At 54.3% G+C, this 15606-nt stretch overlaps 1 protein-coding gene across 1 annotated transcript in view; it reads right to left on the reverse strand.

Annotated features, from left to right (window-relative positions):
• The window catches only part of LOC102562404 (scavenger receptor cysteine-rich type 1 protein M130), a 36356-nt gene extending 20750 nt beyond the window's left edge, over positions 1–15606 (reverse strand). Inside the window, exon 1 of the mRNA XM_059726794.1 lies at positions 15401–15606. Coding sequence (XP_059582777.1) covers positions 15401–15476 — 76 coding nt within the window. The 5' untranslated portion in view covers positions 15477–15606. The remainder of the gene's footprint in view (positions 1–15400) is intronic.

A 15606-nucleotide genomic window follows, 5' to 3' on the forward strand; every position in this document is an offset into this window, starting at 1 on the left:
CAAACAGTTTTAGGCATATATCAGTGGTGTATGGCTTTTGTCATTCATTTCTAAATCAGTCTCCTGGACTTTTTAGTGTATTCACTATGTCTAACTTAGTTCTGCCTCATGAGATCTTACTCAGCTACTTCTGCCTGCTTCCTGTGGCACATATGAAGTTAGCACAGGATCTGGAAACAGCGGTCTCTAATGTTTTGCACAGCTCAACACTGAAGTTGAAGAAGGGACAGGTTCTCTCCCCTCTTTTTTCATCAGTCATGGAAGCTTGAACTGTGCATTCAGAGCCAGCCGGGTGTCTGCTCCTATGAAACTAGTCTCTGCTATTGCTGCCAGCTACCTTAACAGTACAAACACATTTTCACAGCTATCTGGGTTACAAGGAAGTCAGAGAATGAGATGACCTTTTCATACATGTCATGCACCACACAGTCACCAAGGACATTTGCAAATTTTTGGCTGAGCCACTATATCTTGCTTTTTATATTCAATTGAGCAAAACAGATGGAGAACAGAGCAGAAACTCCTACCCCACTGGGACAGTGGTCCAGGTTAGGACCCACAGCCCTTTCCATTACAAAGCAACAGCCACCTCACTATAGCATCTCTTCCTCATGGCCCATGCATCTCTTTCTCTTGGCTGCACAGATTCAAGAGGTGGGCTGGAGAGGCCTAATCTACTCTCCCTGCTCCTCACGTCTGGATCTGGAGTATATTCAAGGTCATTCATATTTAGACTAGCCTGTACAAAGTTGAGATAAATAGTACCCCTACCTGAAGCTTGGAAAGTAGCCATAAAATAATAATAATAACAATAATAATAATATTTGGATGTAAACTATGTCTATTATTTCTGTCATTGGTACTATCAGCAACTCCACACTCAAACACTTCAAATTTTCACTAGAATCTATGTATTAGAGGTGGAACAATTATTAAGAGATTTCATAGTATCCATCAGCTTCCCTTCAGACCAATAGCTTCTGAACTGCAAAGCTACATGTTAAAGGGCAACTGCTGCAATGACCACTAACTCCTTCAAATAATGGTTCTCTTTCTATTAAAAAAAAGGGAATTCAAGACAAGACCTAGGAACGTCCATAACAAAAAGCTTTGTTAACAGAGAGTTAGGGTTTCCTGGTGGTTCCAGGGGAGTATTCAGAATGCTGAATTAAGCAAAACTCCACCCAAAACCTTGGAAATTTAAGTCAAGATATATGCCTCCATAGCTTTAGATCTTTCTTCTTTGCCTGATATCCCAGTAAGCCCAAACTACACATACAGTAATTCTGCCTTTCAACTGCACTGGACAGGACCTGATTACAACTACCTTACTTTACAGTCCAGCAGTTTAAGGCTGGCAAAGGTAACCAAACTCTGGTGTGCATCCACTGATGCTTCTGAATCAAAACCCGGGAAGTCATCTAGGGCTATGCAAAGCTTTGGGTGGTGATTTGATTTGGAGGGGATTCAGCTTGATCCAATGCCTGAATCTCTGAATCCAAATCCAATCAGGGGATCAATTAAAAGGTCTGAATTGATTCAAAGCGCTCTGAATCTTTGGAAAACATTCAGAGAGTTTAGATGATTCAGAGAGTCCCCGGTGGCTGCAGCAGACAGCTACAGCCGGACTACAAATTGGTAAGTACTAGGGGTGAGGGAGTGGGGGCTGGGTCCTGGGGAAGGGGACCATGGGGAGACCTGCGCCAGCCCCCATCCTCTGCCTGCGCCCCCAGCCCCTCCAACCCCCACACTCCCCCAGTCCCGCTATGGCTGCCCCACCTGCCCCAGCTCCCAAGTACTTAAAAAAAAGCCCCACTCACGAGGTGCTGCCAGGCAGGAGGCAATCCCTGCTGCCCCCCACTGCCCCATGCTGCATGGGGGGCTCTGTAGTAGACCCCTGATCCCCCCCTCACTCCCCCAGTACTCACACAGGCACCCTGCCCAGAGTCAGATCCGGCCCTTTCAAGAAAAAAAAAAGAGAAAAGCCCAGGGATGGACTGCTCCTGCAGCAGCCTTGGGGCTTCAGTGGGCAGGAGCGGTGAGTTGGGGGTGGGTCTGGGTTTTTGTTTTTTTTTTAAATGGCCAGAACCATGATGGGCATGGCAGCTGTGCGGCGGCTGGGGGAGCATCAGGCGGGCAGCCATGGGGGCCCCCCATGCATCATGGGGCATGAGCTCTGCATGACCCCCCCCATGCAGCATGGGGCTCGGGGTGGCAGCAGCGATTGCCCCCCAACCTGGCAGCACCCACTGAGCTGGGGCTTTTTATTCCCCAGGTGCCAGAAGCTGGGGAGGCCAGGGCACACATTGCCAGGCCGGGGAGGATAGACCTCGCTGATTCAGCGGAATCGATTTGGGACAGTGATTGGAATCACTGAATCGAAACACTGTCCCCTGAATAGGCTGAATACGAATCCAAAGCTAATACTAGCTGCTTTGCACAGGCCTGAAATCATCCTCCCAATTTACTCAGCTCTGGTGAGACCACAGCTGGAGTACTACATCCAGTATTGGGTCCCCCCCACCTTCAAGAAGGATGTGGAGAAGCTTGAGAAAATCCTGAGGAGAGCCATTGATACGATCCAAGGCCTGGAGGGAAGGCTGTACGAGGAGAGGCTGAAGGACTTAGGACTTCTCAGTCTGGAGCAGAGAAGGCTTAGGGGGGACTTGGTGGCAGCCTACAATTACATAAGATGGGTACATCAGGACCTGGGAGAACACCTGTTCACCGGAGCTTCCCAAGGGATAACAACGTCTAAGGGCCATAAACTCCAGGAAGGCCGATTTAGACTAGACATAGCAAAAAGTTCTTTACACTGTGTGTTTCCAGAGTCTGGAACAAACTCCCCCAAGACTGGTGCAAGCATCTATTCTGGACTCCTTCAACAAACAGGTGGATTTATTTCTTGCTGGGGTCACTTGATCCCAGCTGACTTCACACCCATGGTGGGGGGCTGAACCTGATGATCTCATGAGGTCCCTTTCAGCCCCGAATGTCTATGAAATCTATGAAATTACTAATAGTTTGTCCCACACTATCATGGGATTCTCTGGTGTGGGACCTCCAGGTATCCCACACTGCACTCTTTTGGCCCCAAACCTGGACCTTCTTTAACTCTGTCTGGTCACACTGGTCCTGACCATAGCATTTAACTACCCAAAGATAGCCAATCCCATTGCCATCTCGGTCAAGAAGAATCAGTGGGTACTCTAGTCAAACCACTAAAACAAGATGCATATCACTGGATTCCCAAGGAAATGGCAACCCGGGTTTATGACCATGACTGAAACCAGCTGTATTCCAAGTGCAAGGTACTGAGACAGCAGTTCACAAAGGCACAGGACAGCAACTGCGTATCAGCACATGCAAGCTCACATGCACCTGAAACAATACTCTCTCCCACATCTTTGCAGTAAGTGACATGGTCAGGTCTGAAAATGTGGTGGGCCCAGTGACCCCTGGAACCAGCCAAGAGCATAGTAAGGACTCCAGTCCAACTGTCGTTGAAGATAGGCAGCCCTTCCAGGCCAACACAGCAATCCAGGTTATGAGCCAGATCAGGAACTCTCAGCCCATTCTGCTACGGCGCATCATCAGCCACAAGAGCCACAGTTTCTGAAGTGGACCCACCCCCAATTTACAGATCAGTTTAACTTAGATTTTTTACTTGCTCCCCTGCCCCCATCCCCCTTCCTCCTGCAACCTAAGAAAGCACTAGGATTGACCTAGGCAGTCCTGGTAAACAACAAATTAGTGATAGATATAGGTACCTTACTACAGGTATAGTGAATGAGTGACCAAGTAAGAGAGCAAGGGAATGAGTAACAAAGCAGGTTTTAAAGCTTCAGGTCTGCCACTTGGACAGTCAGAGGAGACTATCATGGTAGTTCAGGTTCCCCTCCATGCAGCCACAGTTCAAGGCTGTATTGTCCCAGACTACTTGAAATGATTCCTTGTCATTCTGTCCCAGGGTCTAAATGCTGAAATTGTCTCCAACAGTCAGTTCATACTTCCTCTGATCCCCCATCTTGCCAAACTCAATTCATGCAGTCATGGCTTTGTTCACTATGGGGAAAAGATGGGGCACAGGGTGGGCTCGGAACCTGAGTCTATGCAGATGTCCCAGCTACCAGCAGGAGGGTTCGGGACTGAGAGAGTGGTCTGGGTTAAAAAGGTAAGAAAGGTTTATTGACTTAACAAACACACAACTACGCATAATATAACAACACAACGACAGATAATAACAATTCACGTTGGTAACTTATCGGCAGTCCCCTCTGATGGTTGATGTACAACAAGTTCCTCTTCTATAAAGCTCACAGAAGTCAGGCATCCCCAATCTGTGCTGTCCAGGGGGTACTGGGAAGAACCCTGGTATTCAGTCCTCGGGCTCCTCAAGATCCACGGGCCCACTGAACCCAGGTCAGCTGCTAATTCCTGAATTAGTAGCTACTCTTACAATGCTGCATCTCCCTTCTGATAATTTCTGGATGTGCTATCCAATTTATAACTTCTGAGCCATGCTGTGGACTCACAGCCATGCACGACGAACTCTCCTTATGACTGACCAATAGCACTACAAGTCTTTGCATTTTTTTTATAAGGTTAATTTTAACTGCACCACTAAATACAAGGCCTTACTTCTTTCAAGGCTTCACTACATACAAGGCCTCACTAATCTTTGACTTTAATTAAGCTCTTAGCAGCAACATACAGCTCGCAATACATGAATAAACTACAAGAAACACCTGGTCTAATCCTCACAGAGTGTTCAACAAGCACCTTTACCATACAGACATCATTTTCAGCCATCACAGCAGGTGGTCAGGGAGTTGCAGGTGGTGGCAGCTGGTACAGTGGTGGTCTCCTCACAGAAGCAGTCTACCAATCCCCTCAAAGCTTCTGCTCTTGGAGGGGGCAGGTAAGCAGCAGGAGGGGATGATTAATCCCTCTGCATTCTCAAGCAACACATTTTCAGCAGTTCAGCAGCTCCTTGTCTGAAGTCTTTGGGATTTGTTGGCTAACAGTTAAACTAGAGACAGATCAATAGCACCTCTTATCTTGTCTGAGTCCCAAAAGACAGAGGGGTCATACTGGGTAATGAGGTACACCATTAGGAATTCCCTAACATTCCAGGAGTCAAATGTACTGGTGGCCTGCTGTAGCTTGCCTGCCTTCTCCAAGAGTCAAAGTCATCAGGGACGCCATCCTTTTGCAGCAACAGTCAAGAAAAAGCTGCTGAGCTATGTCATAGAATCTTAGAGAATAAGGGTACAAGGGGACATCCACAGGTCATCTAGTCCAACCACTGCCTGAGGCAGAATCTCCCCTATCCAAACTAGTCTAGGCAAATCCATAATCTAACCCAGGGGCAGTCAAAATACAGCCCATGGGCTGGACCCAGTTTCATCCAGCCCACAGATTCCCACTATCCCTTGGAAGCCCATTCACCAGGAACTTCTTCATGGAAAGGGTGTCCAAAATTTGGAATGGGCTTCCAAGGGAGCTGGTGCTCTCCCCTATCTTGGGGGTCTTTAAGAGAAAGCTGGATAGACATCTGGCTGGGGTCATCTGACCTCAGCACTCTTTCCTGCCAAGGCAGAAGGTCAGACTTGATGATCTGTTGAGGTCCCGTCCAACCCTAGCATCTATGAATCTATCTATCTAACTGTACCTCACCCAGCCCTTACACACACAAGGATACGAGCAAGGTGCCCATATATACACACATACCTTTCCCCCCCACCCCGCAAAAACCCTATTGCATTTCACTCCCAGCTCATGTGTGGAAGGGTATGGCTCAGCCAGCACACAGTTTCTGGCTGGGGCTGCTGCTGCCACTGATGTAGCCACCAGGAGACCTGATTGACTTCCCCAGCATCCCACTCAGGTAAAGTGGGGCCATGTTAAAAGCTTGCTGAAGTCCAGTTACACTATAGCCACAGCATTCCCTTCCTCCACCCAAGTAGTTACTTTCCTTGCTGCTTCTGATCAGACTTTTGGTTGACTATACGTGCTGTAGGACTTAAGCTCCATATGGGATGATGTCTTCACTTCTCCTTCAATTGGCCTCCCAGCCCCACTTTCTCCCTCTCCCTCCTCCTCTCCCTCCCCTTCCCCTTCTCTATCCCTCTCTCCCTCTAGCTACATCTTCATACTAAGATTTCCATTCTTTCTTTCTTTCTTTCTTTCAAGATGGCCGCCGACAGCTGAAGCCCTTCTAAGATCCTCCAGCTCAGGTGCTTTCAGCTTGTTGCCCCGCACTCCCTGCCCCGCTTTTCCTGTCCCCCCCCCCCAAAAAAAACCCCTTGCCTCTCCCCACCCTGTCCCTGGGGCCCCCCTCCCTGCCCCTTCCCCCCACTTTCTGAGCCTTTTTCCTCTGGGCTCTGGCAGCCTCGTTTGTCTCTGCCCCTCCCCCACCCCCGCCTGAGTTCTCCCTTTGATTTCTGCTGCCTCCCTCCCCCAGGGCCCCTTCCCTTGGTCCCTGCCATCTCCCCTTGCCTTGGGGCTTGCCCTGAGCCCCTGCCGGGTTGCTCTGCCCCCCCCAGGCTGATTTTGGGGCATTTTCAGCCCCCTCCCAGTCCCCCCTGTCAGCCTGAGGGTTTTGGGGGGGTTTTTTTGTTTGTTTTTTTGCGCTTTGCAGTTTAACCCCATCCTAGTGAGGAATGGCTGCTCCTACGCCTGGCAGCTGGCATGAGGATGTCTCTCGGGACCTCCCGCTGACTCATGGCCTGAGGGTTCATACCCCTCTCCACGTGGGGCTTGAGGTTTGCATGGAGGCTCTGGCTGCGCTCCTGGGATGGCGCACCATCCGCTATGCAGGGCGCGTGAACACGGTCCCGATGATTTATTTGAGCAAGCCCACCTTGGTTGACAGGGTGTGTGCGGAGGGCCTGGACATTGCAGGCGTCCACTACCCTGTCACACCCCTAGAGACTCAGGCAGTGAGGGTGCTGATCTCCAACGTCCCACTACACGTTTCTGATCAGGAGCTGGCCAGGGGACTCGAGGCCTATGGGGTTCCTGCGAGTCCTTTTCACCACCTCCTGATGGGAAGCAAGGACCCTCAGGGGAAGCACGTCCTGTCTTTTCGGAGGCAGGTCTTCATGCTCCTCAAGGAGGGCCCCCAGTCGCTACCTCGCTCCCTGAGCCTCACGCTCGAGGGTCGGAGGTTCATTATCTATCTGTCTGTGGGAGAGACCACGTGCTTCAAGTGCGGGGGCTCCTCCCACCTGGCTGCGCAGTGCCCTCAGGGCAAGGCGGCCGGACCATCGGCACCTGGGGCACCACCGAGAGACGGCGCGTCAACCTCTGGGGCACGCGGCAGGCCCAGGGAGGCTGGGAGCTCTTCCTCCTGACCTCCTTCCACCCCCATTCCATCTCAGGGGACCGGGGTCTCCAGTGGGAAGCCATCGTCCAGCCGAGGGGCTGGTGCTACTACCATGGCCCCACCGCCCCCTCCCCCGTCTGTGGCGCCCCCTGCCCTCGGTACGGCAGCCCCACCGGGTGGAGGGGCAGACGCTTCCCCTTGCCCCCTGCCTAACCCGGCCGAAGTGGCTGGGGTGGCCGGGGACTGTAGCGCTGGAGCCTCATCGGATGATGGGGCTCGGGCCTCCTCCCAACCGCCTGACAAAGAGAGGGAGATGAGGGGGGCCTCTCAGGACACCCCATCCCTGACAGACCCCTCCTCGGCCAGTGCTGAGGGCCCCCCCACTACAGAGCCGGACCCCACTCCGGCTGCCACACCACCCGCCCCGTTGGATGTAGCCATCGACGGGGCAGACTTAGCGGGCGGAGGGGAGGGGCCTTCAGGGGTCCCCCTCCCCTCGCCTGTCCCCCAGCCTCCGGAGTCGGGCGGCAGCAGGGATAGTGGCGAATGTCTCTCTTCCGGTGGCCTGGCCCCGGGGGTGGCAGGAGAGCCTGCTGCCCCTTTGGTCACGCCCCAGCCTAGCGGATCAGATGGGGAAGTTAGCGAGATGGAGATCCAGCTCTCTGAGTCTCACAAGAGACGTCGTGAGCGGGATGGCCCCTCCCCCCCCAAGAAGACAGGGAATGTCCTCGCGGAGCCGGTCCTTGACTCGGACGACGAGAGGCAGCTGATGTGCCTGGACATCGAGGGGGTCAACGCTGCAGTTGCGGGCGAGCTCCCGCCGGGGGTGCGGCCTCGCCGCTCTTCCGTAGGCAACATCCACCCCAAGCTGGCGGAGCCCCCCTGGGTCCCTCCTGACTATGGGGGACTCCTGTCCTTGCTGAAGCTAACTAAGGGGCAGAAAAATGTAGCGGGGCACATCACTCAGTGGTGTGCGGACCCCAAAGTGTTCGTCAAGGCTGCCAGGGCGGCAGTCAAGCTCATGCAGCAGGATCGGGGCACACGCCAGATGGCCTACCGTCTGGACAAGCTTGCCCAGAGGGTGAGAGTGGAGTGGGGTCTGGGCGGGTCCCTCGACTAGAGTAGGGCACGGTAGGCCTTCCCTGACCTGTCTGTATTGCCTTGCTCTGCTCTTGGGTGCTCGCTCTTCCACCCAAACTTTGCTTTGCTCTTCCTCTCCCACACCCACACCCATGGCAGCCACAACCATTGGCACCTTCAACGTCAACAGCTGTCGAGACGCGGTGAAGCGCGAGGCTGTCCTGGAGCTCCTGCAACAGAAGAGGCTGGTCGTCGCCTTCCTACAAGAGACGCACTCTGACAGGTTCAACCAGGCGGCCTGGCGGGCTGCCTGGCGAGGACAGGTGTTCCTGAGCCACGGCACCAACCTCCACGCGGGGGTCGCGACACTCTTATCGCCGCAGCTGCAGCTTGACGCGGCGGTGCCGCGGGAGGTCATCCCCGGCCGCCTGCTGACCGTCCGCGTCACCCTCGCACAACACCGCCTGCTGCTCATCAACGTCTACACGCCCTCCGATGGCCAGGAGAGGGTCACTTTCTTTGAAACCTTGGCTGCCCTCCTGCGCGACGCTAGTGAGGATGATGACCTGCTCCTCCTCGGGGGCGATTTCAACTGCAGCACTGCCCCGCGCCTCGACTGCACAGGGCCTGAGCCCCACCTGCCCTCCACTCGCAAGCTGCCCTGGAGGGGACAGACCTCGTGGACGTCTGGCGAGCCCTGCATCCTGATGCATGCCAGTACACCTGGGCCAAGATGAGTGCCGGTGGTCTCACCATGGCTCGCCTTGACCGCCTTTATATCACCAGGCACCACCTGCCACTCCTGCGCAGCAGCCACATCGCTCCCTTGGGTCTATCAGATCATGGCCTGGCCTTCAGCGAACTGAGCCTGCCGGGGAGAGCCTGTGCACGGGCACCGTATTGGTGTTTGAACGTTAGTCTGCTTCAGGACTCTTATTTCCGGGACTGCTTTGCCCACTTTTGGCGGAGGTGGGAGGCTGCGAGACCAAGCCACTCCTCCTGGAAGCTGTGGTGGGACGTGGGCAAGGTACAGACCTGAGCCTTCTGCCAGCAGTACACCCAGCTGGCCGCAAACGAGACACGCTGCCGTATCCGGGAGTTGGAGGAGGACGTGGCGGAGCTCGAGGCTGCTCTGCTGGCTGCTGGCAGGGACACGGCACTGAGCGAGAGCCTCCGGCTCTGCAGGAAATGCCTGCACGACTTGGCGGAGAGTGCGGCCCGCGGCGCGAGGATCCGCGCCCGCTGCCAGGAGCTGGTGGAAACTGACGCCCCGACCTGCTTTTTTTTCGACCTGGAGCAGCGGAGGGCAGCGAGCAAAGTCTTGGATCATCTCAAGACTCCTGAGGGCCGGGTCATTACAGAGCCGGGCGAAGTACGCGAACGTGCCGTCGCCTTCTATCGCGACCTGTTCGCGGCCAAGCCGTCGTGCCCCAAGGCCACGCGGGAACTCCACAAGGGCCTACCGCGTCTCGATGCCCTGGAGGCCGGCGAGCTTGAGCAGGACTTGTCCCTGGAAAAGCTGGCAGCCGCCACGGCCGGCCTCACCTCCGGCAAAGCCCCGGGCCTCGACGGGCTGCCTTCCGAGTTCTACAAGACCTTCTGGCCTCTCCTCGGCCCCAGCCTCCTGCGTGTTTTCCAGGAGAGCCTCGCCGACAAGGTCTTGCCGATCAGTTTCCGCCGAGCGGTGCTGACCCTGCTGCACAAGAAGGGAGACCTGGGCTACATGAAGAACTGGCGGCCGGTCTCCCTGCTGTGCACAGACTATAAGATCCTGGCCAAAGCGCTGGCCACCCACCTCCGCGCGGTCATGGCCTCTCTCACCGGGCCCGAGCAGAGCTACTGCGTGCCGGGCAGGACCATACAAGACAACCTGTTCCTGCTGCAGGACCTACTCATGGCTAGAGAGCTCTTTGGCCTCGACGTCGGCCTCCTCTCTCTCGACCAGGAGAAGGCCTTTGACCGCATGAGCCACATTTATCTCTTCCACACGCTGGAGGCCTTTGGCTTTGGGCCCCTCTTCACCGGGGCCCTCCGGGTCTTGTACCGAGACATTTCCATCCTGCTCAAGGAGAACGGGGTGCTTTGCGCTCCGTTCCCCGCGCGCAGGGGCATTCGCCAGGGCTGTCCGCTGTCGGGCATGCTCTATGCCCTGGCCATCGAGCCGCTGTTACACGCGCTGCGCCGCTGCCTGAGTGGGGTGGCCCTGCCATCGGCCACAGGCCCGTCCTCTGGCCCTCGTCTCCGGCTGTCGGCCTATGCGGACGACGTCACCGTCTTCCTCGACACCCAGGAAAACGTGCGGGCTCTGGCAGATTGCCAGCGGGCCTACGAGCGCGCCTCCTCCGCCCGCATCAACTGGGGAAAGAGTGACACTCTGCTGCTTGGCGCATGGACTGGCACGCCTCCCCCGGACTTGCCGGGGGGCCTCGCCTGGCACCGCGAGGGCCTCAAGGTCTTGGGCGTGTTCCTGGGGCCGACGACTTTCATGGCGTGCAACTGTGACTGCCTCGAGGAGGGAGTGGAGGCCCGCCTGCAGCGGTGGCACTGGCGCCTGCCCAGCCTTTCCTACTGGGGGCATGTCCTCGTCATCAGTAACCTGGCGGCGGCGACCCTGTGGCACCGCTGCGCGGTGCTGGACCCTCCGCCGGAGCTACTGGAGAGACTGCAGCAGCTCCTGGTAGATTTCCTGTGGGACGGACGCCACTGGCTCCCACGAGCTGCCCTCTACCTGCCCACCACTGAGGGGGGCCAGGGCCTGATCGATCTGGCCAGCAGGGTGGCCGCCTATCGGCTGCAGGCCCTCCAGCGGCTCCTGTACACCGAAGGCCACCTCCCGTGGTGACAGCTGGCATGCCGATTCCTGTGGCAAGTGGGGGGCCTCGGCTTTGACCGGGAGCTGTTTCAACTGGACCTCACCTTCCTGAACGGGGCGGTCCTTCCCCCATTCTACCGCAGCATGGTGCGGGCCTGGTGGGAGGCCTTCCATCTCTGTCCCCAGGCCAGGCACCTGCGGTTCCCGCAACTCCTTTGAGAGCCCCTGGTCCACAACGCGGCCCTGCAACGTGTCATGCCGAGCCTGGCCTCCGCCAGCCTCACAGCAGCTCTCGTCAAGGCGCGCTCCACCCGCCTAGAGCACCTCCTGGACCCTGCTCAGTCGGACTGGCTGTCACCCGAGGTCCTGGCTGCCCGGCTGGCGATGTGCTCCGTCCGCACCGAAGGGCGGCTTCTGCGGGCCGTTAGGGCCGCCCTCCCAATGGAGGCAGTGACCGCCCTGGAAGTCCATCCCCAGACTTGCCGGCCCCTCCCCGCCACGGACGCCACAGAAGACGCCTTCCCACCAATACCCGTCATCCCAGCGGTACCTGGCGAGCTGGCCGAGAGGCCCAACACGCTGCTCAGGCTCCGGGTGCCCCCCAGCAGCAATACGGGCTGCCCTTTTGGCACCCTGCCCCGCAAAGGCCTCTACATGTGGATGGTGAGCACCCGGCACGCCCAGGTGCTCGCCGGCCGCCCTGACAACAGGTGGCGGCGGCGCCTGGCACAGCCCGGGACCTTGACGTGGCGCACGCTATATAAGGTGCCCATCGCCAAGAAGACCGGCGACCTGCAGTGGCGACTCGTGCACGGCATCCTGGCCACCGGCACCTTTGTGTGTCACCTGGACCCAGCGGCCTCAGTGGCCTGCCCCTTCTGCCCAGGGGTGCTGGATGAGGACATTTTCCACGCGTTCCTCGACTGCCCCCGGCCGCAGCCTCTCTTTGCCGCTCTGGGCGCACTGCTTCGGGTGCTGGGCCAAGACTTCTCCGAAGACGCCTACGTCCACTCCTTTCCGTACCGGGCGGTTGAGCGGGCCACGGTCAGCCTGGCCAACTTCCTGCTGGGCCAGGCCAAGATGGCCACCCTGAAGAGCTGGCGAAACTGGCTCACCGGCACCGGGATGGTCGACGCCCTGCAGCTCTTCCGCCTGCTGGTGCAGGCCCGCCTCTCGCTCGAGTTTGAGCACGCTGTCCTCCGGCGGACGGTGCCCGCCTTTGAGGAGCGCTGGGCCCTCGAGGGGGCACTGTGCCGAGTCGAGGCAGGACGCCTGATCGTCGTACTGTGATGCCACCGGCTGCTCAAGCTGCAGAGACACGTCAAGCGGGCCGAGGCCTTGGACTTTTGTTCATGCGGGTCGACCCCGGAGGCCTCCGTGGGTGTCCCCGCTGGCAGAACTGTAAATACTGTAAATAGTCCTAATGTTCGTTGTGTTGGGTTTTTTTGTCTAGAGTGTACGGGCAGGCCTTGCAGGCCATGAGCCCAGGCCTTGTCCATGAGGCCCAGAGATTCGGGCATACTTGTACATGCTCTTTACTGGCTCCGAGTTATCACCCTCCCGGGAATAAAGGTCTCTTAAAAGTCAAAGTCTTTCTTTCTTAATTTAGCTACAGATTAGCTACTTTCAGGTCCAGAGGGAACAGAATTAACCTCAGATAGGTGTACCTGTTAATTCAGGATATTCCACTTTTCAGAGAATTGGGTATAAACATTTTAAACTCCCTATTTCTACCTTACAAAATTTGAATTGTGTTCCTCTCAACAATCTGGATTTCCAACACATACATGCATACCCTTATTAATGTTATTTAATACTTAACTAATTCGCAGGAATGGCAGACAATCTTTTCTTGCAGTGCTGATTTTCTAGCAGGGGGTTGCTGGGAGGTGTCCTGGGTATGGATGCCAAGCCCTGCTCCCTCCCTGCAGCAGCCAGCTCCACATAACATGCAGCTGCTTCAGGGGACTGATGAGGGCTACATTCCCAGCTCCTCCCACTTCCTGATCAGCCTGCCCCCTGCCACACAGAGCTGCTCCAGGGGATAGCCAGGGGATGGACTCCTAGGCCCTGATCACCCTCCAGAGCCACCAGCTTGATGCTGGGAGCTGGAACTGATAGCACAGAACTCCCCAGTCCTGGTGCAGACTGGCTCCCAGCTCCTGGGGTGAACCAGGGATCTGTGCAGCACCAGGACCAGGGACAAAAACTTCCCTTATCCCCTGCATCCTTGCTGGCTAGAGTAACCAGAGCAAATTTGCTCCTTGTCAGGGTCTCCACATATGTTACTGCACAATATCTACTGCGCAGTTAGTTTACTGCCTTTATTTAAAGTAGTAACACGGTAGTCTAATTTACTGTGTAATAAATATGTAGACAGTCATGCTTTACTGAGCAGTAGACTAATCTACTATGCAGTAAAACTTCTTGTGTAGATACACCCCCAGGGTCTTAAACTGTAAATTGGGGAATTTAAGGTGGTTATTAGAAAAAAAAATCACACTATGAGGACAGTTGAGCATTGGAAGAGACAACCTGGACAGGCTGTGGATGCTTCATCCTCGGAAATTATTAAAAATGCGATATACAAACACTTGTCTGGAATGGTTTAGACAGGGATGTTTAGGAGGGATGGCTTAGGCTGGGGTTTGGACTGGGTGACTTCCTAAGGTCCCTCCAGTCCTACTTTGCTATGATTCTATGATTGTACCTGCCTAATGCAATTCCAGTCCCACAGTGCCATGAGCTGTACCAAGTGACCAGAAAGCAAAGAGCCCCAATGCCTGAAGCACTGGGAGTGCCAGAAGCCAGCAGTAGGGGCTGGGAGGGGAGCAACAGCAGCCTGGGTGTAGAGAAACCATCAGAAGCAGGGGGAAAGGAGATAGTGTTTCATTGTGGGATGCCTGGAGGATAAACCTACTGTCTAGATGTAAGGCAGAATGAAATATCAGGGTACACAATAGTATCTGCTCCCCACAAAACACTTTTGTCCCATGTGTATCTTTGTACACTAGACTTTTGAAACATTTCAACTGCACTTTCAGGCCATTTGACATTTTTTAATATTATGCCTGTCAACAGCATGGTTGCTTAGAAGTTCAGCAGGGTTTATAACCCTGCAGCACTTGGGCACTTTGAGATTATTAATTCAGATTTACAACAATGGCACGTGGGACATAATGTGCACCAATCACCAGGAACATAAGAACACAGGGCTGAGAGGGACTGCTTGGGCCACTGAGACCAAGCCCTTTGCACTGACAGGCACAATTGTCCACCAAATAACTATTCAGCCAATTCTCTCATACCATCAGCACAGGACCAAAAAACAAAAAGGAAATTACTGCATACCACAAACAGGAGAGAGAATGAAAGATCTGAATACTACCAGGGTCCTATCTATTAAGTGAAATATGGTAGTTGACTGTAAAACAAGGGCCATGCCCAGTGCTAAAGAGGAGGACAAGGGGAAGATTAAAAAGACCCTATTCTTAATCTAACCTGGGAGAAAATTTCATCTTGATCCCAAATCAAAAGATTGATTTGACATGAAAGTTTCAGGAAGAATTTGGGAGCATTAGTTGCCCTGCTCAGTCTCTCATCTCTGTTTGCAGGCAAAGTCTGATAGTTCAGAGGAAGGCAACTAAAAAAAAAAAAAAGAGAGAAGAAAGAAAGAAAAGGAGGTAAATACCATACTCAGTTGAGAGAAAAAAAAATCATTCTGTTGCTGGTGAACAGAACACCCCTGACCCCTGGGATTTCCAGATAGGACTCACATTCAGATACTCGATATGAAGGTTAAAGTGACACCAAGTGAATTATGAGGTGCACATTCTAATGTAATATGCTCCCCCTAAGAAAACAAGCTTCCTGTTCTGGGGTTGTGGCTTCAATATCAAAACCTATTTTGGATGCATCTTAAACTTCCATCTAATTTTTCTTTACTCCTTTAAAATCAGTAGATATTTCTTTTTTTTTTCCATACAAGCATTACTATAAATATATAAACCAAACAACCCTCTCTGTTTGAACAGCTCATCGTGCAGACTCCAAAACTGGGGAGACAGACAAGCAAGAGAATAACTTCTTGTATTTTTATGTCTCTCCTTTCTCAGTGCCTTGATTCCTAGCTAAAAAGAATTCAAAAAATATAAGAGTGAAATGTATACAATACTCACTGTTGGTTAGCTGAAGAACAAGTAGGACAAGAAACCAAAGCAGCTGAGTGGAGAGGTGCCCCTTCACCGGCATCATGCCCCTCAACCCTGCTGGCACTGCCCTGCATGCACCTCACACTCTGCCAGGGCTTCTCTGTGTCTGACAAAGAATACAAAGCAGGGGGAGGAAATATAGAGATTCACAGGCTTGCATCTCTGCAGGGAGG

This window comes from Alligator mississippiensis, chromosome 4 (genome assembly GCF_030867095.1).
Source record: "Alligator mississippiensis isolate rAllMis1 chromosome 4, rAllMis1, whole genome shotgun sequence".
NCBI classification, from domain to species: domain Eukaryota; kingdom Metazoa; phylum Chordata; order Crocodylia; family Alligatoridae; genus Alligator; species Alligator mississippiensis.